Raw genomic sequence first — 22706 nt, 5'->3', positions numbered from 1 at the left:
GGATGAACACAACTTAGGAATCCTTTTTCTGACTGGTAAAACTGTGGAAGTGAGCTGTGCATAAGCAGTTTCTATTGCAGTGCACAATGTATATTTCTGTGTTCAGAAAATTTACATTCATCAGCAACAAGACTTTCCTTTCAATTCAAGCTATTCTCTTCTGAATTTATTGTGCTAGCATCTGAAGAATTAAATTGATTATCTGTTATTTGATTTGAAAAGGACATCTCTGTGAGCTCAAAAGATTCAAACAATGAATGCTAATGCTGAAAAACCCCCACCCAAACCTTGCAAATAAATACTAAAGAAGTAGATAGTGACCAGCTAATTTGTAAGGAAAGACTGCATAGCAACAGGAAAATAATTAAATATCTATCTATCTGTCTATCTATCTATCTATCTATCTATCTATCTATCTCTCTATCTATCTGTCATCTATCTCCTGTGCACTGAGGTATTATACAAATCATGGCACTACTGTGCATGTAAATATGTGACCATATTCTAAGTAGCTACATTAAGAGTTAAATTTGCTTGAAAACTCTCATCTTAAAATTGAGTTTGCTTGCGACCCTTGCATATTTGAGCTCCTTTCTTTCATGTCAAGTTGGGATTTTTGTGCAGATCAGTTAGGTGACAGACAAGTGTAAAGAAGGAGGCACTGGAAAATATCTTGATGAAGAAAAAGAAATGTAAACCCTTGCCTATTCAAACACAAAGCTGAAACTTCAGAAGCGAGGAAATGCCAAACTAAACTTGTTCATTTTGCCTTCTTTCTGTTTCTCTGTCCTCAGTAGGAGAGTTTATTCTGTAATCAGATATTTTCCTACAGAGTAACTCTGCCTCCCTCAGGTCACAGGCTGGAAGCACAACAAGCAGCAATTAATTTAGCGATTTCAATAACTGCCTTGGGAAGAGAAGTTTTAGTGGACATTGGACATCCTAGGAATCCTATGTGGTGCATTTTTTTGCAGCAACAGCTCTACGTGGGATCCGAGGAGGTCATAGCCCAAGTGAAGTTCCACCAGTGTGACATGTACGGCACAGCCTGCGCCGACTGCTGCCTGGCTCGGGATCCCTACTGCGCCTGGGACGGGATCTCCTGCTCCCGCTACTACCCCACAGCAGTGCAGGCAAAGAGGTGAGAGCTCCTGCTTTTTCTGATATGCTTTTTGCAAATATCTGCATCAACAGTTTTCTACTGCGACACAGAGTGTTGCAGTGTTTGTATCTCCCCCTCAGACACAACCCATGAGATGCCATCTTCTAATTTCTCAGCATAACCTTAGGGGCTTGCAAGGAACCAAACTTGCAGGATGGCATAAGCTGCAGTAGCAGGAATATTTTTATGACTAGAGCTAAGTCACTTTGTAATTATTTGTATCACACTGTAAACCCTAATTTCCTCAAACATCATGTCTTTGCACATCAGAGACCTTGTTTGGTAGTATTATACAGCAAGTATATCACACTGCAGTAACATATACAACAGAATTTCTAAAAAAAAAAAAAACAATTAAAGAGGATGCTTTGTTATTAGTAATATACCTTCACCAACCAAAATCCACCAGAACAGATTTTCTGCAAAAGCTAAGGTATAGTTTAGGTTTTCTGCAGTGGATTGAAAGGCAAATTACTCTAGAGGCAAGTTTAAAGCACAGACCTGATTTGGGTGCTTTAATTCTTCCTTGTGGAGACTGTTTCTCTGTATCACCTTTCACTTATTTCTGGTCCTTGACCTTCACTCTTTCATTTAACAATTTCCCTGGGACCTGTTGTCCTCCCTTCCCTCTCAAACCCAGGTTCTTCAATTCAGCTACACAGATCAAGTATCTAGAGCATGCATGTTTTAATCCAGACATTTTCACAAAAATTAGTCAGCATTGTCACCTAGACAGAGCAATTTCTTACCCGAATCAGCAAAATTTTGTTATTGCATAATTCAAATAATTTCTGTGGCTTTTTTAGCAATTACTGGTTTTAAAAATATATGCTTATTTATATTAGACCTACAAGGACTATAATAATGAATTGAATAAATTCCAGAGAGAGTTTTGAAAACTTGTGAAGATGGTTAAGTCCAAACCAAGTCACAGTATCCCAAAAGTATTATTGTTTCTTAAGGAAAATTAGGAATATGGGGCTTTGTATTTAGTCATTTTTCATCTGGCATATTTTATCTTTCCATGAACCTGGATGCACTCAAATGCATGCTGACTATTTTCAGGCATAACAGACATTTCCATACATTTTTAAAAAAGATAATTAATACAGTGATGTTACCTTTGGTAACATATTTTTTTGGATAAGACACATTTAAAATGTGTCCAATACAAATGAGAAACACAGTGTGTGACTCAGCATAATTGAGAGCCTCTTGGATTTATTGCACTAAGGAATAGGTTAAACCAAGCAGGAAACCTACACACCTTTTACAAGCAGGACTGCATAGTTTTCTTGTGCCTTTTGTGAATATAGGGAAGGGAAGAAGTGGGCTCTGATTGACTGCTCAGGGTGAGATGAGTCTGGTTAAAATTTTCAGGCCCCAGATTAAGAAAGATGAGCAGCTATGTAGTGGTCCAGGAAGATTAATGTCCTACAGTATAAGTAGAAATTGGATTATCATAATGATAAAGCATATGGGTTACTCATCTGATGATGTAAAAGTCATTTGGGAGGGAAGGGGGGTTAAAAATTTCCCATCAGCCTTTTAGCTTGCTAGCAGTAACACCATTTATATTGTGCAGGCTACTTGCTGTCTAAGAAAAGATGAGAGAAACTCACTGAGGCCTGGACTTTGTTGTACGTGTTTCTCACCTAAGACAATTTCCTGAGTAGCAGCCTTTAAGTTCCCTGAAAACATATTTATCCAGGGTGGAGTGATATGGGCAGTACCCAGGCACTTTCCTGTGCCTTACCTCCTCAACATTCAGCAGGTCAGCCTCTAAAAGAAGAAAATACTGCTGCTATCTCCCTCCTTCTCTTAAGATAAGCACTGTAGCAGTGGAGAAGGGATTTGCACTCAATTGAATATTCTTGAAGTCTGCAAAACTTGTTTTCCATATCAGAGTCTGGGGAACTGCCAGAAAGACTAACAGTGTTGAGAATCATGAATGGCATTTGCTTTGTTCACTTTAGGTCACAGCTGAAGCTCAGAGCATTTTAAATTTAAGGACTTACACTAACTCTGTGGTACATCAAGAGGCAGAGAGAGGTACTAGGGACATGGGTATGGAAGTTGTTTTAGGTTGTTTCCTGTCAAGTACCATGTGAAGAGTACTAGGGGACAAGGCAGGTGCTGGCAGACAGCATGGAGTTCCCTGATGCCAAGTGGCACTGACTGGTTGATAACTCTACCATGGCTTTTAATTTAATTAATGCCACATCCCTGAACATTCATGTCTGAGTCTGGCCTTGTCTCGGGGCTCCAAATTTCTGCTCAAGCTGTAATACAAGTAATGTGAGTGCAAGGGGGATTGGAGAGCACTTGTTTCTCCTGTTCCTGATGCCTGTCCCTTCATTGGAGTCATGGAGTTGTGCTTTACATTGCAATACACATGAGCTGACCTTAATATCACCTGTCTCTGCTCAAATGTGGCCTTCCTTCTGTACATTTAGGTAGACTTTTGATTTGTAAGAGCAGTGCTTCTAGGTCAGAGCTCTCTTTTTAATTCCAGTCCTACTGGTGAAGAATTGAATTGGGGCAGGGATGTACAATGTGTCCTCTCTACTTTGGTCTAAATGCTGTCTGCTTTAGATCCTGATGCCTCCAAGGTACAATAAGTGTTTAAAGTAGCATTAAATAGAAATGTAAACTAAAGCATGTAACAGATTTAGAGAGAAGTGAAGCATAAATATAAAACCCCTATGCTTGGCGTCTGTTTTTAATTTTTTAAATTGTGAAAGTCTATAACTCCTTGTACATGTATATCCTGGATAATTAATTAAATGTGGGATTTAATTAAGGAAAAATAAAAACTGAGTCCAAAATCCTGTATCTTGATGCTGCCAGCACAGCACACCACAATTCCGTGGTAATTACAGGTGTGTGGCTCCTGAATACTGCAAATACCTCCGATGGCAGAAGGAATTTCTATTGCATTCAAATTTCATGAACTACACTTGAGAAAGCAGAGGTCCAGGACTCAAATGCTTTAGTTCACTATTATCTCTGCAATCTGATTTAGGCAGGTTCAATTTTTATCTAAACAAGCACCAATCTCTGCTGTACCAGCTCACCTTCCAGGCTGAAAAAGGTCTGAATAACTTAAAAATGTCTTTGAACTTGGGTAGGCATAGTGTGATTCTTTAGCTAATTTTTAGAAGCTGATTTTCTCTCCCCTGCCTCCTCTCCCTCTCTGTCTTCTTTCTCCATCACCCACTCCACCAGCAGGTATGCAGTCTCCCGATTTATTTATGCAAACAACAGTGGTGCCTTTTCTTCACAAGACTTTTTGATTTTGCCTCATACATTCCTGGGAAATAATAAAGAAAAATGAAAATTATGATGATGATAATGATGATGACGATGATTGTATTGTTTTCTTGCAGATCATTTTTACTAGGTTCCTGAAAGCACAGAGTTAAGGGCTGAAATCTAAATCAATGAAATTATAGATTGCAAAAGATACTTCCCTACATTCAGTACATTTATTAATCACTGAAAATTGTTCCTTACAGTAATTTATCTCAGGGATTGTCTGATACTCTATTATTCTGAATGAAATAATTTCTAAGAAAGAATACAATAATACCAGGCTTATGTAAGTGATTGTGAAATGAGTTTATCTTCCAGAATCTCCCTCTGTTTCAGCACCTCTCTCCATTTTTTCCTTCTATTTGTGATAATAGTAAGTGAAGGCACTGATAATTGTATCTTTCCCAGTCGTCACAGTAAAATTCTATCCAACAAACATTTATTTTTCTTTAAGGATTCTGACAACTGGAGAAATAACCTTGTCTTATAGAACTAGGTTTTTTTTTAGCTTTACAGTGATCTTAAGGAACTCATGAGTATATAGAACATGTTTGCTACCTGTTCCTGCTAGATAGGGCTGTTGGACCTGACAACAGTAGGATTGTCTTGTTTGCTTTTTTTAAAGGCTAATGCATATCCTATAGTGTTTATGTATATTTGTGCAGGAGAATGTCTCTTCTGAGTAATCTACACACACAGACTTTTAAACCTGGTGACAACATTTATCAGCACTGACACTACATATTGCAATGACAACACCCAGGGCAGAATAAGGCCCAGTTGCTACCTCTGATTTTCTTTCATAGGAGGCAAGTATTGTTAGCATTTCTCCCTAAAAGCCCAATGCAGTCTTCACTGAATTTCCAGATTCCCCTGAAACAATGGAAAAACACTGGTTCTTCTCTGAATATCAATGGAGGTTAAAGCTTTGGTTTGGTCCACCAAGAACATTGGATCGGGAGTTTATATGGGTAACAGAATTCAGAAAATAATCAGTGCCTACAGCTAAATTAAAAATTAAATGAGTAGCCTCCATGGACAAGACTTTTAAATGGTGTTAATCTAAATAGTTTCAATAAATTAGATTTGTGACAAATTAAAATTTTGTCTTTTGGGTTCATATAGGACTAGAGAATAACCTTATTTCACTAGTAAATACAAAAAATAACAGAACTCTTTGGCTTTGTTTGTTTCTAACATAATTTATACTGTACACATACCTACTGTGTAAGAATTGCTGCACTGCATATTTCTTCTGTTCATCTGTTATATATGGCATTGGCAATTACTCTTTATGCAAATATAGGAACAATATCCTTAGAAAAACTGTATTTGAGCTTGTTGGACATACTAATGTAGTAAGATACAGCATTCCAATAGGCTCTTTTATTTCCCAAATAAACTATATTAATTTTATTTACCAAGACACTCAAAGAAAATAAATGCTATTTGAAGGCATAATTCTTCTGGGAACACACCACATAATAATGGATTTAATTTTTTTGTTTCTGTAAATGCAATAAAAACTCAAACCTCAAAAGTCAGAATGATTTTTCTTTCAAAAGGACTTGTATTTTTTCCAGGTCAAAAATGGGGCTCACATGTTCCAACCACAGTTCTTTCACCAGTTCACTTTCTAGGCATGGCCATTCATGAATATTTCCCTGTTGAGAAAAATGAGCTCAGTAACTATCTGGTACAAAGGTGAAATAAAATAAAATATTTCTTCCACATGTTGAGATTCTGAAGTGGAAAAAAAAAACAAAAAACAAAAAACAAAACAAACAAACAAAAAAAAAAAACAACAAAAAAAACCCAAACAAACAACAACAAAAAAACCAAACAAACAAACAAAAACAAAAAAAAACCAAAAAAACAAACAAACAAACAAACAAACAACAACAAAAAAAAAACACACAAAAAAAACCCCCATGAGAGTAAAGAATAAAAGAAGTACCATTCACTTACATGGGAAACTGTGGTAAATTAAAAAAGGAAAATTCCTTCCTTTCTGGAGACAGAGAGAGAACTCAAAGACAGGGTAAAGGTCCCTATGACTGAATGTTACCCAGTCAGTTCAAAGGATCTTGTTTTCATATTTATAACATTAGTATAGTTATATATAAAAGGGACACATAATTGTATCTCTTCTCCAGACAAGAATGTTTCTTTTTTCAGACACATGACTCTCAGTAGGTGAGTAGAGACAAAATACTGATTTATAAATGAGCACTTCTCACAACAATGGTAAATTGTTAGCAATCAAGGTTTAACTCCTTAAGTTTTTAATGAAGGCTAGTTTAGCATAAACCAAACAACATGTAAACTAAACATGTTCTCTCAAATAATTCCTTTTTTGTTCCCTCCAGACGTTTCCGCAGACAAGACGTTCGGCACGGAAACGCAGCACAGCAGTGCTTTGGCCAGCAGTTCATTGGTAATCTATTCACTCATGTACAAATGCTTGTAAAGGTCTGGAACAGCCAGCACAGAGTTTGCCAAGAGCACGAGCCAGACCATGATCTCACCTGCTGTTTTCACTGGCATGTTCCTGTCATGTTCTACGAGCCATGGGGCTGAGCCCCTGCCATCCAGGTCTAAGGGTGACTGTCTCAGTAGCAGGTCAGGTGCATCCCAAAATGTTCATATGCTACTGCAGCACTGACATTCAGACTAAAGATGTGGAGAATGCATCCCAATGGCTTCCAGCATAAAAAAAAAAAAAAAAAAACAAACAGAAAGATGAGGCAAGGATAAGAAACAATGGAGCTGCATCCTGAAATGTGTATGAATAGTCAGGACACTTAGAATTTAAGAACAGGCATGAGCAGTGACATGACAGAATAAAAATGTGTATTTATGATCAAGTTTTCTCTTAAGAAAATTAAGATAGGGTACTGTTATCCAAACCTTGAAAAGTGAGGATTTCAAACATGGGTATTAGGAATAGAAAACCAGAAAGAAAACAATTGCACGGAAATGCTCTGTATTTTGCAGGATAATACACAATACATTTATAGAAGAAAAAAATAAAAGTTTATTCTAGAATGATATCCAGAGAAACAGTATTTTTTATATATATATATATATATATATATATATAAATATATATATATTTTACCAGAGGAAGCTTCATTAAAATTGAAGTCCATTGGAGGATATTGTACATTTTGGAAAATTATATTCCAATGTTAAGTGCTAATTCTTCCACAAGTTTGAAATGCAACAGAGAAATCACAACTATATAAAACAGTGTACTTTTTTAGGATATAAAGCTATTTGGGCTCAAGAATCTTTCTCACTATTATGGAATAAGATGATTTCATCAATGAAGCAGTTGGTTTTGTCCAGTGTAACGATTAGTTTATCCTCCTCCAGATGTTTTGTTATATCGAGAACCAAAATTAAATTTTGATTAAATTCATTCACCTTGTTTTTATTAGCACCCTTGGGCCCAAACTGTACATTCAGTTAGCACATGTATAGCATGAATATGTATAATATTGGTTAGCGCATTTATAGTATCATTCTGCAAACAGTTATGTGCTGTAATTATCCCTAAAAAACCTGAAGTTTTTTATTATATTTAAACATGTTTTGAATCCTCCTGTTTCACTGAGTGAAAATGAAATTAACTACTCATAAGTACCGGGCACAAGCAATTAGCAGTGTGAAAGGCTGAGATCTCTTTCTCTATAATCTTAGATGAGTCACAGCACAATTTGGTCAGATGCTGTGAAAGCCTGGGATGATGCGAAAATTCATTTAGTAGGTCAGATCTTCCTTAGACATTACTTTTCAGTCACTGTCTCATTGGATCTGAATTAAGCTTAACTTCTAAAAGTAAATATACCCTGAACATGGAGTGTAACAAGTACTTGCAGTAAGACATTTTTGAAACTTTTAATTCCCTTCCAGGTGAAGTTCTGGAGAAGACTGAGGAGCGACTTGTTTATGGAATAGAGTACAACAGCACCCTTCTGGAATGCACCCCTCGGACCTTACAAGCAAAAGTAATCTGGTTTGTCCAGCGAGCACATGAAACTAAGAAGGAAGAGGTAAATATTCTTATAGATTAACTTTTTTCAGTAAAGGGCCTGTTGTTGGGAGCATTACATCGTCACTGAATTTCTGCCACCAGTTGCTGAAATGTGTATGGGTGTCAGGGAAAATCACTATGTTCATCTGGTCTCTTGAATTAATAGACCTGAGAATTTCACCTGGTGTTTGCATTCAACATCTTGAATGCAGATGTTAAACATGTAGTGAAGGTAATTTAAGATCTCAAAACAAAGGAAAATCCATCACTTCTCTTGGTATGTTTTTCCAGGGAAGAAATGTGTATGTATTATTTCCAGTGTTAGTCTAGCTTAATTTCTATTCATTCTTGCTGTCTCACCCATTTATTACTTTTTTTTTTTCTTTTTTTTTTTTTTTTTTTAAAGGAGTGTTGGTGGATTCTCTGCCTCTTTTACATGTATTTTACCATTATGAAAGTACTTCATAAGTGCTATTGTATTCATTCCTCAATGCCTCTCTGACACACATCAATGTATTTATCACTGCCATGTAGATATGTCACTATAGGGCCTGGTAAAAAAGTCTCCATCTTTCTTATGTATCTTATATACTCATCTTTCTTTAAGTACTGAAAGGTAAAAATAAGGTCTGGAACCTCCTCTCCTCTAGTCTGAGCAACCCAAGCTCTCTCTTTCTTCATAGGAGAAGTGCCTCATTCCTCTCTTCATTTTTGTGAACCTCCTTCAGTCCCACTCTAACAAGTCCATGTCTGCCTTGTACTGAGGATCCCAGACCTGGATGCTGCACTCCAAGTGAGGGCTTACCAGAGCAGAGTGGAGGGAGAGAATTACCTCCCTTGACCTGTTAGACACACTTCTTGTTATACAGCACAGGATACAGTAGGTTTTCTACAAGTGGACGTGGCCAGCTCTCATCCACTTCCTCATCCCTCAGTACCCCCAAGTTCTGAGTTCATTCTCTTCAGGGCTGCTCTTGATCCCTTCATCCCTCAGTATTTCTGCTTAAATTCATCACCTTACTGTTAAATGAAAAGCTGTGGATACCATTCTCCTGGCCACTCCTGCTGCTGGATTAGACAGGTCAGTGCTCCCTGCTTGCCAACATCTGTGTCTCATAGTCAGTAGTGTATCAATCAGGAGCTGCAGAAGGATTTCAAATAGCAGATTCAGAACCGAGGCTTTAAGATCACAATGGTCCTGCAGTTAGATATGCAAATACATGAATGAAAGTCTCCTCAAAAGCATACCAGTCTACAAGAGAATTCACAGGGATCCTTATCAAACATCAGCTTGTAAATGTCCTTTTTTTGTTTCCCCACCCAGTAGATTATTTGCATAACTTATTTCCCTCTACAATTAAAACACAGCTCTGTCTGCTTCACTGTATGTTCTTCCATGCTTCCCAGATTCTTTAGATTGTTCTCCATTTGCAACTCAATCTCTTCTTTACTTCAAATAAATATTTTTGTTATTACAAAAACACTATGGATTAAAAATTTGTAGATCTCTAATCTTCCCCTTAAAATTTAGTATTACAGTCATGAAAGTACAGTTCAGATATAATTGAATTGGTTTAATATAATAGCAAAGGCCTGTGCTTTATAACTGCATTTTATGGTTTTTTTCAGGTGAAGACTGATGATAGAATAATAAAAATGGACCTTGGCCTTTTATTCCTGAAGCTGCATCGACTGGACGCAGGGACTTATTTTTGTCAGACAGTAGAACACAGCATTGTTCACACTGTCAGGAAAATCACCCTGGAAATAGTCGAGGAAGAACGTGTAGACGAAATGTTCAATAAAGACTACGAGGAGGAGATCCCTCACAAAATGCCATGCCCAATGCAGAGCAGTATACCTCAGGCTTCAAGGCCATGGTATAAGGAATTTCTTCAACTGATAGGTTACAGCAACTTCCAGAGGGTGGAAGAATACTGTGAAAAAGTGTGGTGTTCAGATAAGAAGAGAAAAAAGCTGAAAATGTCTCCATCCAAGTGGAAATATGCCAGCCCTCAGGAGAAGAAGGCAAGGATCAGGCCAGAGCATTACCGATTGCCCAGGAACATAGCTGACTCTTGATGGACAAAATCTATCCACTGTTTCTGAGCAAAATTTTATTTGGACTTAAAAGGGAGAAATCAGTCGGTTTGAGTAAATTTCACAGGTTTATATATGTAAAATATTGGGACTTAAAACAAAAATGCTATGGTAAGTTATATTGTACACTCAAGATGACTGTTTAGAAGCATTTTAAACAAAATATTCTCGACTATCTAGTTGTAAGTAAGTAAATGCAATCAGTTTTGCATTAGGGAGGACGTGACAATCTTCAGGTTTTGAGTGCTTGAATCAGTTTCCTGTGTGGTTCGTGCTTGCGCTGTATATTGTTGCACATGATGGCATATTTAACAAATTCAAATAGCTAAAACATTCACAAGTGGATGAAAAGTATGAGATATCTTTTCTTTGTTTCACAAATTTCTCATGCTTCTGAAAGCAGCACGTCTTAAGATCTTATTCCTTTTGATTGTGACCTGTCTGAGTTCATCACTGAGAGCAATGAGTTGTGTTAATACAGTGTACTGCTACTTCTAAAGATAATGAAGGGAAATCCTATTTACTTCCCACTTTTTTTTTTTTTTCAGTATCAGCCATTTATGAAGTGCAGTGTGCTCCACTAAATAATAATTGCCTAGTAACTTAATGTAAGCCACATGCATGCTGAGAACACAGACGGAATGAATGAATGAATGATGAAATTCATCAATTTATCTACATAAGAAGTTGAAATAATGGTTTAGATAGAAAACGAGTCCATCTTGTGTCCGTACATTGCTTTAGTGGTGACACGAATTAAGGGATCGCCCTCTTGTGGCAAAAGAAAGCGAAACCCGATATTTAAATTACTTTTCTGAAGAAATATGTATAAGCAAAGTATAACCGAGATCCCCAGCTGGTTTGCTTTCAGCAGACACTTTTAGTCTCCATGTGCTAAAGCCACAGATTTAGAAGGCAGTGTTGCAAGTAATTTATACTGGGAAGGCAGCATTTTAAATAAGTGATGCTTTATGTTGGTAATGTGCTTTTGGGGTAAAATACAGTCATAAAAAGTTAGGATGCAAATTAAAAACAAAACCAGCATTATGCAGCTGTGTTTCTATAGTTTCAGGATGTGGTCCACATAAACCTTTTTCTGATGTGTGATCTCTGTTTGAAAGGGCTGCTTTGCTCCTTTTGTGAGTGATAACAGGAAAGGAGATCAAAAGAACTAAGTTGCTTACAATCTAGGTCTTTCAAGACTGAACTAAAAAAAAAAAAAAAAAAATATATATATATATATAAGAAAAGCTTGTTTTAAGAAACCAGATTCAGAAAATGCAGAAAACCTAGCATTTCAATACCTGAGAAATTTAATATTACAATATGAATTGGATTGGGGATTTTTTAAATTGAAAATTAAAATAAAAAAAGGAAGTTAAACACAAGCATAAATACAAGTTAAATGTAAACACAAATGAGTCACAAACAAGTTAACTCCTAAAATAAGAACATGATGCCAATAGGGGAAATCCCAAGCTGATCCAAATTTTTATGCCATCAAGAAAATATACAAGGGATTCACCACCTACAAAGACTTTAATGTTGAGCTTCAACTTCTAGCCCTGGAATAGTGGGAATTGACAGCCTGGGTAACAGAGGTTTGTGGTTTGCTGTGTTACCAAAGGCAGCAGTCAGTGCTAACCCAGTGTTTTCCAAACAGGCTGTTTGTGAGAGGAGCTCACAGCTGCTGACAGGACCAGTGAGCTTTGCTGTGCTCCACTGGGAGCAGAGACTGACCCCATGTTTGGAAGGAGTATATGGCACACTGTCAGCAACCAGAGTGTGAGGAAAACAGGGTTTCACCTGGTATGGGTATAGCAGCAGATGAATCTTCATCAGCCTGTTAAGGGAATCAGTGAATCTGAGGGTTTGCACTTGGTTTAGCTACAATATCTCCAAGAGATGGGACCAGAAACTCTGCAGATCCTTGCATGAATTCATGCAGTTGCTGGCTTTGGTCTGAGACAGCAGACTGGATGAACTCCTGTTTCTGGGACAGTTTGATGGAACTTAGTTGCATGTAGGATCTCCTATTTGTTTACAGCTGTATGGAAAGCATCAGCATTGAGAGTTGTAGCAGAGAACACACACAGAACAAGCATCCATGATCTGAACTTAATCCCCTGTACAAATTGACACCCTTGGTGAAAAACTTCTAAAGCACTACTAAAATCCTTTTCTGATGACTTATGGAGTCCCCTTCTTTTTAAAAAGCAATGGGAGTTATTTTTTATTTTTTGATTCATTTGCAAATATCTAATGCTAAATGTATAATTAATGAACTATTAGAAGGGAATTATAGCATCTCAGCCTCATGGAACAAATATAATTTTGTGTTTCATTCTCTGAGATTTCAGGTGGAAATCATGTTATATGGAAATCAGGATTCTTCATTTAATATAAGAGTGTATATTTTTAGCTACCCATCCCTTTAGTGTTTAAATGTGGAGAATTGCATTACCTCTTTATTTGCCTTTTAAAACTTAAATTTTTAGCTTACACCTTGCTCCTTTCATGGTTGCAATGCCTGTGAGAATTCAGAACTACAAGGTCTTGTTCAAAGAGTGCTCTGACATCTATGGAAGAAGAGAAAGAGGGACAGTGTATTTTGGAAGGGTATGCACAAATGTGCATTTAGCACAACATTATTTAAAATGCTTCTTTGTATATTTGGAGGCCATTGTCTGCTTCTTATCATTATGAGTTTGATGTATTTTGTATGTGCATGAAGTGGTCAAATTATAAATATAATTAAGAACCATATTTGGCTGAAATAATCTGTATTATTTCTTATCATTTATTTTCTTCAGATAGCATGATTATCTGCAGCTCACTAGCTGCATTGTTAATGCATTGTTAATTTCAGATGTCCTTCACCATGTATTTTATGAGCAGAGACCACAGATAAGGACAGAAAGATGTATGTATAAAGTTGCCAAAGGGGAAATGTGGCACAGGATAATGAGTAGATATAGTCTGCCTGATGCATGAATGTATTTTGAGAGTGGAACATGGTCACTTAAGCCCAGAAGATGCTAACCAATTCACAGAGAAACCACAATTTGGATAAAGCTTTGGGCTCTACCCTGTTTCATGATGAAGGAAAATCCAGAACACTTGGATTAACACTTCCTTTGCTTTGCTTTTGTTCTTTTGTTGTCAGTGAGATTACTGTCACCTTGTACAAACTGCTGTGCTCTCAGATTCTCTTGGGATATCAGGGCAGGAGAGTGTTGACCTGATGTGCCACTCCTGGCTTTTATATCTTAAAATAGGCTTTTAGGATATACACTGCTGTTCTATAGCATGAAACATATCTCCTTCTGTAGGCAATTGAGAAAAATAATTGCCCTGAAGGGGAATTATTCAGGTACCTGAATAGCACAAGTAACAATCATATTTGAAAAAGTGCTTGAATCAATATAATTTACATAGTTATAGAGTTTCTCTTGGTTTTTTATTTTCTCTTAAATTTCAAGAGTATGCTGGTTTTGGCTGGTGTAGCGTTAATTCTCTTCACAGTAGCTGCTGTGAGGAAATGTTTTGGATTTGTTCTGAACACGGGGTTCATAATACAGAGAGGGTTTTTGTTTTGTTTTTTTTTTTTTTTTTATTGCTGAGCAGGGTCTAAGCAGAGCCAAGGCCTTTCTTTGCTTTTCATACTGCCACACTGGTGAGGGACCTGGGGATGCATGGGAAGTTGGGGGGAGACACAGCTGGGACAGGTGACCCAAACAAATACTCCAAACCATGTGACATCATCAGTTTATAAAGTGAGTGGAAGAAGGAGGTTGGGGGAAATTTAGAGTAATGATGTTTGTCTTCCCAAGTCACTGTTACATGTGATGAGGCCCTGCTCTCCTGGAGATGGCTGAACACCTACCTGCCTATGGGAAGCAGTGAATTAATTCCTTGCTTTACTTTGCTTGTGTGCATGGCTTTTGCTTTCCCTATTAAACTTTCTTTATCTCAACTCACAAGTTTTCTCTTTTTTACTATTCCAGTTCTCTCCCTGATCCTGCTGGTTGGGGAGAAAATGAGTTTCTGCACTGGGGCTTGGTTACTGGATGGGTCTTAACCCTGACAGTAGAAAAAAAAATAATTTTCTCCTTAATGTCAGTTAGTCAGTTTCCCTTAAAAAAAAAAAAAAAAAAAACAAAAAAAACAAAAAACCAGTAATCTCATTATTCTATCTTGGAGCACTGAGGCTGGAGTTATTTATGCCACTTTATATCTCTGAGTCCAGAAGGCACAAATGCCTCTGAAAGCTGCACTGTCCAGATAAGAGGCACTGAAAGTGAGCTTTTTTACAGCTGTAACCAAGCAGGATGCCTGCATTTCCTATCAGCCCTGGAATCCTTTTCACTTCACCAAATTACTGTTTTTAATGGAGAATTGCTGTCCAGCTGACATGAGTATTTATTGTAAATGAAGCCATGATTGGCAAGTTTTCTCTTTGAGTGATATTTTTTTTTTTTATACTCGCAATGAGTGATTTCTTTATTATTAATTTTTTTTTGTGGAAATAAGTTATCTGACTAGCACTATAAACAGAAAGATGGCAGAGCTAGTAATGTCAAGTAAACCTCTTGCCTATGAGTTAATCAGCTTTCTACAGGGATGCACATATTGAGGAACACATTTGACAAACATCAACCTAATCCATTACTGTAATTGCATTTCACAACAGAGCCTTGCTCCTTTGAGATACGGCTGTCATATAATGTTGAACGAGGAAATACTTTGTTAAGCATTTGTGCACATGTGCTTATAATTTGCTGTACTGAGAGTAGCAGAGGAGACCACAATTGAACAAACTTAAAGCACGGAAGCCTTATCTGCCTAATTCCTAGATTTCTTGAGGTTCTTATGCCTATCTAGAAAGAGCGTATGTGGTTGGTTGTGGGAAGAGAAGCCTGGATCAATTAATGGTTTGGTACAACACAAGTCCTGTCTCAGGACACCTGTGCTAAGGATCCGTTGTGAACTTGTTTCAGTAGATTTCCCCACTGGCAACACACAGATAACTCCATTGAAACAAAGCATCTCTTTACTTGCAATGTCAGTTAATTCAACAGAAGAATTGCGTGTCTTTGAAAGTGTTTTTGCACGTCTTTGGAAACCTATGTTTTAAGAAGAAATGTCTAGGATTACATTTAATGTGACTGCATTTGTTGCTTATAACTTATGAACTCGCAGAATCAGAATATCTCTAGTCAATTTGAGTTTCAGCATTTCCAACATACAGGCAGATAGCTCATGATGATTTTTTCTCACTGAAGAATCACATTTGCCAAGTCCCCTCAACCTGGACTTCAAGTATGTCTGTGAAGGCACATAATAATGTCAATAACCATCATTATCATCATAAACCACAACAGCTATAATTCACTGTCTTCTTCCTCCCAATAATAAGAGCTGAAATTTGCATACCAGTGGGCATGATGAATGCACCATAAGCATTTTCTGCATTTTAATTTCCTAGGTGTATTACAAAGTGCTGTTAATCAGAACTTGAAGAATGCACTGTGGACCTTATGATAATCAAGGTAATAGAAATATTCCACCTGTAGCCTTAACTCAAGCATACAGATCATTATTATTTAATTTACTGCATTTTCTTCTGCTTAAATGTTTTACTTGATACAATATTACTCTTCAATCATTTAAAAAAAATCAACATTTGATAGTGCTTTTTACTTTTGAAATTGGCTTAGCTTCACAATAGCCACCAGAGGGATGAAAATACATTTTTGCATCCCTTAATCTCTTCTTTACAGATCTTAATCTCTTACTTATCTCTTTTGCTTGTGGCCAAAGCTCCTCATGTCACAGTGCAGTGTCCTGCTGCACCAATGAAGAGTAGTGCCTGGGGAGCGGGCAAGCTGAATCATCAGGGGGACCCCAGCTTGTGCTCCAAAAGCAGGGGGTGAGGAATCTGTGCTAATCAATATTTTTTCCACAGGCAGTTTCTGGTACTATAGTCTAACACAACCTCCTCAGTCATTCCTGCTACAGAGTGGAACATTCTGGAAGAGGGTAAGAATGAAAAATCAGAGGTTAGTAAGTCTATCAAGGAATCCAAATTCTTTTACAGTTATGTCCATTCATGGTCTTGTCAGGTGGAGTCCAGAGTACAGCCCATCAGCCCATATTAATATTCAAAGCACAAAGGGCAGTAGTTGTTCAGATGTCTTTGATATTTAACTTCTTTTTTTTTCTTTTTTTTTTTTTTTTTTTTTTTTTTTTTTTTTTTTGTGGGGAAAAGGATGAAGATATGAGATTTTGATTGTATGTTTTGGGGTTTGTATTTTTTAAAGTTCTTCCATTCTAGTTATTGATGAAAAAAATATATAAATTTTTAAACGGCACTCTATCCTTTTAAGATGTATTCATTACAATGAGAGGATTCATCAGATTAACTCCACCATGATTACATTTCAGGTAATTAGACAAAATATTTCAAGCTGATCTTTGTCTCATAATAAATACTCCAAAATATTAGAGCTATCAATATATATGAAAACATGGTAACTACTTCTCAGCAATTTTGCCTTAGAGAACTACTAAACAAAGTCACTGGGGAGGGTGATATTGACAGCATTCAAGAAAATATGTATTGCACAATGGTTTTGTTCAGAGGGATTTTTTTTTTAAAGTACTCTCATCTCTCATAGGTCATATTTCATTAGAGATGAATTTTAAGAAACCATTATTATTTATATTTGCTTAGAATCTGAGGAATTAAATTTTAACACACTTTTACAACACATTTCTGAAAAAAAGAGATATTAATGAACCTGATATATAACTTTCAAATAGTATCTGCCTTTCTATAGTCTGCCTTTTAATCATCTTGGAAAAGATCAGAGATTTTTTTTCCATCTGAAAACTATAGTATTCTTTTTTTTAATGTGCACTGACCTTTTACGAGTGTGCACATAAAAAAAAATTAATTTAACCTCCAATATATAAAATTATGGCTCCCCCAGCCTAGAACATTACCTGTCTGTTCTGTGCTGTGGCTTTTTGACTTTTCCACACTTTTGTGGCATTGTTTCCTGAATTTCATTAAATATTGGAGTTGTCACAGGGAATTGTCAGCTGGCAGATGAATATTTGGCTTGAGTTATTTATACTGGTGTGGGGTTAGTGTCTATAATGATATAAGAACTGCTCACCCACAGAAGCTTTTATAAAAGACTTTGAGTTGTGATTTTTTTATCATAGTTCTTGTGCCTGGATGGATTATGAAATGTGGATAAATTTTTAATTGCAAAGAGAATATGCTCCAGAAAAGCAGAAACATATTATTGCTTAAAAAAAAAAAAAAAAAAAAAAAAAAAAAAAAAAAAAAAAAAAAGGAAGGGCTTTCCATCCCATGCATCCCTTTCAAAGCACCTAAAATGCACAAACTGGGAAACCACAGAGGAAAAGGAGCTGCAAGAGTGGTCTTTCTGGGTTCTCCTGACTTTGGTCTGTGTCTTTGGTGGTCAAAGGAGGGTCAGTATGAACTCCATCCTCTTCAACAGCTGCTGGTGGAGCTAAAGCTGCCAAGAGGATTTCCATATCCACAGCTTGTGCCAGGGTGCACATCCCCAGAGAGATGATTCTTGCCACTGGTTGTTTTCAGTGTGTTCCTGTGCAGCTCTGGTCTGATCCAGTGTGCTGCTTTGCCCAAAACCACTACATCCAGCCATTAGACAGCACATGGATTGAGAAGTCTTGTGGGGGACATTGCAAAAGCCATATGGCAGGAGCAAAGGGTGCTGTAGGAGGACTGGTATGGGGGGAAGCCTTTCTTATTTACAGTTCACTGCATTTGATAGTGTGCAATGCAGGGGAAGAAGGCAGAAAAAAAAAAATAACCGTTAGCAACTTTTGTAGTTTGAATTTTCCCTCTTGGAAAGCTGGATTCACAGAATTAAAACTGAGTGGATGGCATCTTTGGTCAGCAGATGCCATATGCTCCACAGAGCTTTCAGTTGCAAAGCAACTGCAGAGAAGGCCATCAACACTGCAATTACACAAAGGCCACAGGAAAAGAGAATATATCAATCTTTTAGCTTGCTGGGAGCTGAATATGAACATGAGCTAAACTTTCAAAGGTTGCAGAATAATCATGTTAGTCCCCATTCTATTCAGGCTATAGAGGAAGTGTATTTGCTTCCCTTTCACTAGAAATAAGGCTATAAAAGACTTAAAAGGAAGGAGAGATGAAAAAGAGACTGATCTTTTTCTTGTCTCATATTTAGTCCATCTCGTACATAAGAATTCATAGGTTTAAGCCACATAAAAGCAATGTATCAAATGAAGCAATTAGTCTATTTTTGTAGCCATAAACAAAAGCCACACTGTGGAAAATCTCTTCTTACCTGAAACTGAGCCTTCCCATCATCAGCATAACAAAGGCTGTTCCCTCACACAAGATCTAGGCAGGCAAAGAGACCAAGGTCTGAATAATTAAGGGCATAGTCAAGGCAGTGATTTATGCAGCACAGATGGTGTGTCTTTCTTTAATGCATACAGAACTTTTACCTGAAATAAGTAAAACCAACCTGATGAGTTTGAAATCAGTAGCTATTTTACAATAGTATTAAAGATGTTGCTTCTTAGTTTTTTTGGAGACAAATTATTTTGTTTCTTTCAGCGAGAGTTGTTGTACAAGACTGAAATGTTAATTAACAGGATGCCAAAAAAAAAAAAAAAACCACAGGATGCTTTGCTGAGGACAGGTTTGCACCCCTAGAGGGGGAGGAGGTGAGTTTTTGGGTGTAAAATGGCAAGGCTCTGCTCTGCATAAGACAGATGGGGTCAACAATCACTACCAGAAATTACAAGCTTGGCTTTGAGGCCAATAAGAGACAGATCCTGAAAGGTGGGATGGTGCTTTTTATCATGCCAATGGCCCTCCCCTTCACAACTCGTTCAGTTGTCAGCCCACACACCCTCTTCTCTTGGGGAAGTTCCAGAAAGAACCAGATGGATGGTTGCATCCAAAGAGTTGCAGTCAATGGCTCAGTGTGCAAATGGAGATCAGTAAAGAATGAACTCCCATGGAGGACTGAGACTGACACCTTTTAATATCTTTATTAATGACAGACAGTGAGACTGAATGCAACCTCAGCGTGTGAGGGACACCAAACTGAGTGGTCCCAGTTATTTGCTAGAGGGCAGGGAGGCCATCCAGAGGGACCTGGAGTGGGCCCATGAGACACTCATGTAGTTCAACAAGACCAAGTCCAAGGCCCTGCACTGGGGTCAGGGCAAATCCCAGTATCAGGACAGTCTTGGGCATGATTGGGTTGAGAGAATTTCTTGGGGATACCAGGAGAAGAAAAATTTAACATGGCCATGTTGATTTGCAGCTCAGAAAGTCAACCCTATCCTGGGCCACCTCACAAGAAGAAAGGCCAGAAGGTCGAGGAAGGTTATTACCCCTTTCTACTCTGCTCTTTTGTGAATCCTCCTGGAGTATTGCAACCAGCCCTGGTGTCCCCAGCACAGGAAAGACCTGTTGGAGCAGGCTGAGAAGAGGGGAACAGAAATGATCAGAGCAATAGAGCAGCACCTTTTATATGCAGAGAGACTGAGAGCTGGAGTTTGGCCTGGAGAAGAGAAGGCTCTGGGGAAACAGAATTTTGGCCAATATACAAAGTGGGCTTATAAGAACAACGGGGAAGGACTTTTTACTAAGGTGTGTAGCAACATGACAAGAGCTAATGATTTTAAACTGAAAGGGGGCAAAGTTAGATTGAATAAAGGAAGATTTTTTTTTGTGAAGCACTGAGACTGGTTGCCCAGAGAAGTTGTGGTTTCCCACATCAATGGAAGTACTTAAGGTCAGTTTAGACAGGGCCTTGAGGAACCTTATCCAGTGAAAGCTGTCCCCGCCCCTGGTAGGGGGGTTGGACTACATGGTTTTTACAGGTGCCTTCCACATCAGACCATTCTGCCAGAGACTACTGAATTAACACAAAATTACTATAGATGGTAGTGTACCTGTAGACAACTGCAATTTCTATTAATATCTTGACATTTTATTAGTCCTGCCATTTTTGTTTATGTCACCATTTTTAAATACTTTCAGGTTACCTGCAAAACTAGTATATAATTTGGGTTTTCTAAATGAAAACCTGCATTATATTCCCAGAAAATGAGGATTTTATGCTAGAAGTTTTCTACTATGACTGTGTTCTCAAATCTCTTACTGTATCAGTGTGGTTTTTCTTGCATCAGCAATCTTTTGAATTCTCCTTATTTCTGCAGTGAAGTTTTTTTAAATTACTGTATTTAAAAATACAATTGCTTAGAAGCAAACACCATGCTAGGGACTTCACAGATACCAGCTACAGACTTTCTTCTTAGCAGGGAGAGATTCTTCTTCAGATCAGGGATTTAGCTTGAGGAACTTGAAACCAATCTATTAGCACACTTGGTAGGGTTAGTATTATTAAAAGAGAGATATCAGCAGTGGATTAGATTTACACAGCAATATGTCTGGTCATGGACAAACACAAACTGTGAACCAGTTTGGGAAAAACTCATTGGGTATTCTGAAAGCTACCTCATATGCCTAATATATCTTTATTAAATTTTGCTGAATGCAACTAGGTTGCATGCATACATCATTTGGTATTTAGACAGATTGCAGGGTTAAAATAAAAAAAAAACCAAACATTTAAATATCTGTAGAAATATACAGAAAAGAGATCTGGACAAACACATTTGGATAATTTGTTTACTGTATATTTTTTCCGAATTCTCATCCTGAAGCACAACTCAATTCCTTTGCACATAGCTGAGATAATGGCAAAGATGCAATTTTGCTGTTCAGCAAATAAGTAACATATGTCCTACTTCTTGAAAAGAACAAATAATGACACTTTTGTTACCTGACATTGCAGACCAGGACAGCTGTAACACATAACACACTTGTAACAACTACACACACCAGAAAGAGGAGGCAAACAAATGGCATAGTTCATCAACTCTGCCACTTATATGAAAATTGAATTTTGACCCTATTTCATTCCATAATCTTATGCTCAATTCTTGAATAATTTTTGCCTTCCAACTACACTAGCCCTGGCCCCTCATTACTTCCCCTGAGTACCATTCTCAGCTGTGTCTAAACAGGAGTTTGTGGGGCTCCCTAGAGGGACCAAAGCCAAGGATTCACAAACTGATACAGTTATGCAAGAGGTCCAGGAGGGTAAAAGGACTGTAGGAACAACAAAAAAAAAAAAAAAAAACAGGATGAAATTATTTGTAAGCTGAATATCCCATTGCAAAAAGAAAATATGACCCTTTTGCATATTCATTTGCATCAGAAACATTTTTTTTTTAGATAAAACTCACATATTAGTTTGACAGCTATTTGATTTCCGGAATTATTTCAATTTTTTCCTTGTGTTGCCCTCCATGTATGAGTTAGGGACATAGCTGAGGATTTGTAGTCACATAAACATGTGCAGTGTACATACAAAATACACCTCTTAGCAAATAGTGCTGTAGAATATATATGTTTACAAGCTAAGCCTAAGAAGTTAAAACTCTAAATTAAAAGTATCTGACACTTGCATGAAATGGCCTGGCTGCTCTCACTGTTGCATTGAGTGAGCACCATAAATACCTTCATTAATAGATGGAAAAGTTCCAATACCTAGGTAAAGTAAGTCCAGAAACTGAGAATTCAGAAAACCTTTTGACAGGGCCCCTTTAGACTCTGTTGGTACAGCTAAAACATAATAACCCTGAATAAGAATCAGAGTGAAAAACTTTCAAAAAAGTTTTTTCTTAAAAATACTGAAAACTTTTATCGGTCAGGAAGAGCTGAAATTTATGAGCAACTAAAAACAAAGGAATGTGTTTCCAGCTTGGACTGTAAGTAGAGGAAGACACAGAACTGAAATGTTCAGGAATAGAACTTTATATGTTTAAAAAGCAAATTACCACAATTCTAGGATCAATAACAGAATATAAGTCTGCCTTTATCCCAACAGAAAGTCCGAAAAATGGGACACTTTATCTGCCTGTTTTCATCTCCTCTTACCAAAATGCAAGGTCCTCTGCTCTGGTTCTTAC

The 22706-nt window shown here is 37.4% G+C and overlaps 1 protein-coding gene across 1 annotated transcript in view; it reads left to right on the top strand.

The window, feature by feature from the left end:
• The window catches only part of SEMA3E (semaphorin 3E), a 126166-nt gene extending 115337 nt beyond the window's left edge, over positions 1 to 10829 (top strand). Inside the window, exons 14-17 of the mRNA XM_053978680.1 lie at positions 975 to 1141; positions 6847 to 6914; positions 8396 to 8535; positions 10146 to 10829. Coding sequence (XP_053834655.1) covers positions 975 to 1141; positions 6847 to 6914; positions 8396 to 8535; positions 10146 to 10598 — 828 coding nt within the window. The 3' untranslated portion in view covers positions 10599 to 10829. The remainder of the gene's footprint in view (positions 1 to 974; positions 1142 to 6846; positions 6915 to 8395; positions 8536 to 10145) is intronic.
• Positions 10830 to 22706: the final 11877 nt, after the last annotated feature.

The sequence above is a fragment of the Vidua macroura genome, chromosome 5 (assembly GCF_024509145.1).
Source record: "Vidua macroura isolate BioBank_ID:100142 chromosome 5, ASM2450914v1, whole genome shotgun sequence".
Lineage (NCBI taxonomy): Eukaryota > Metazoa > Chordata > Aves > Passeriformes > Viduidae > Vidua > Vidua macroura.
The sequence above is the reverse complement of the archived record's forward strand: the minus strand, read 5'-3'. Positions and strand labels throughout refer to the sequence as shown.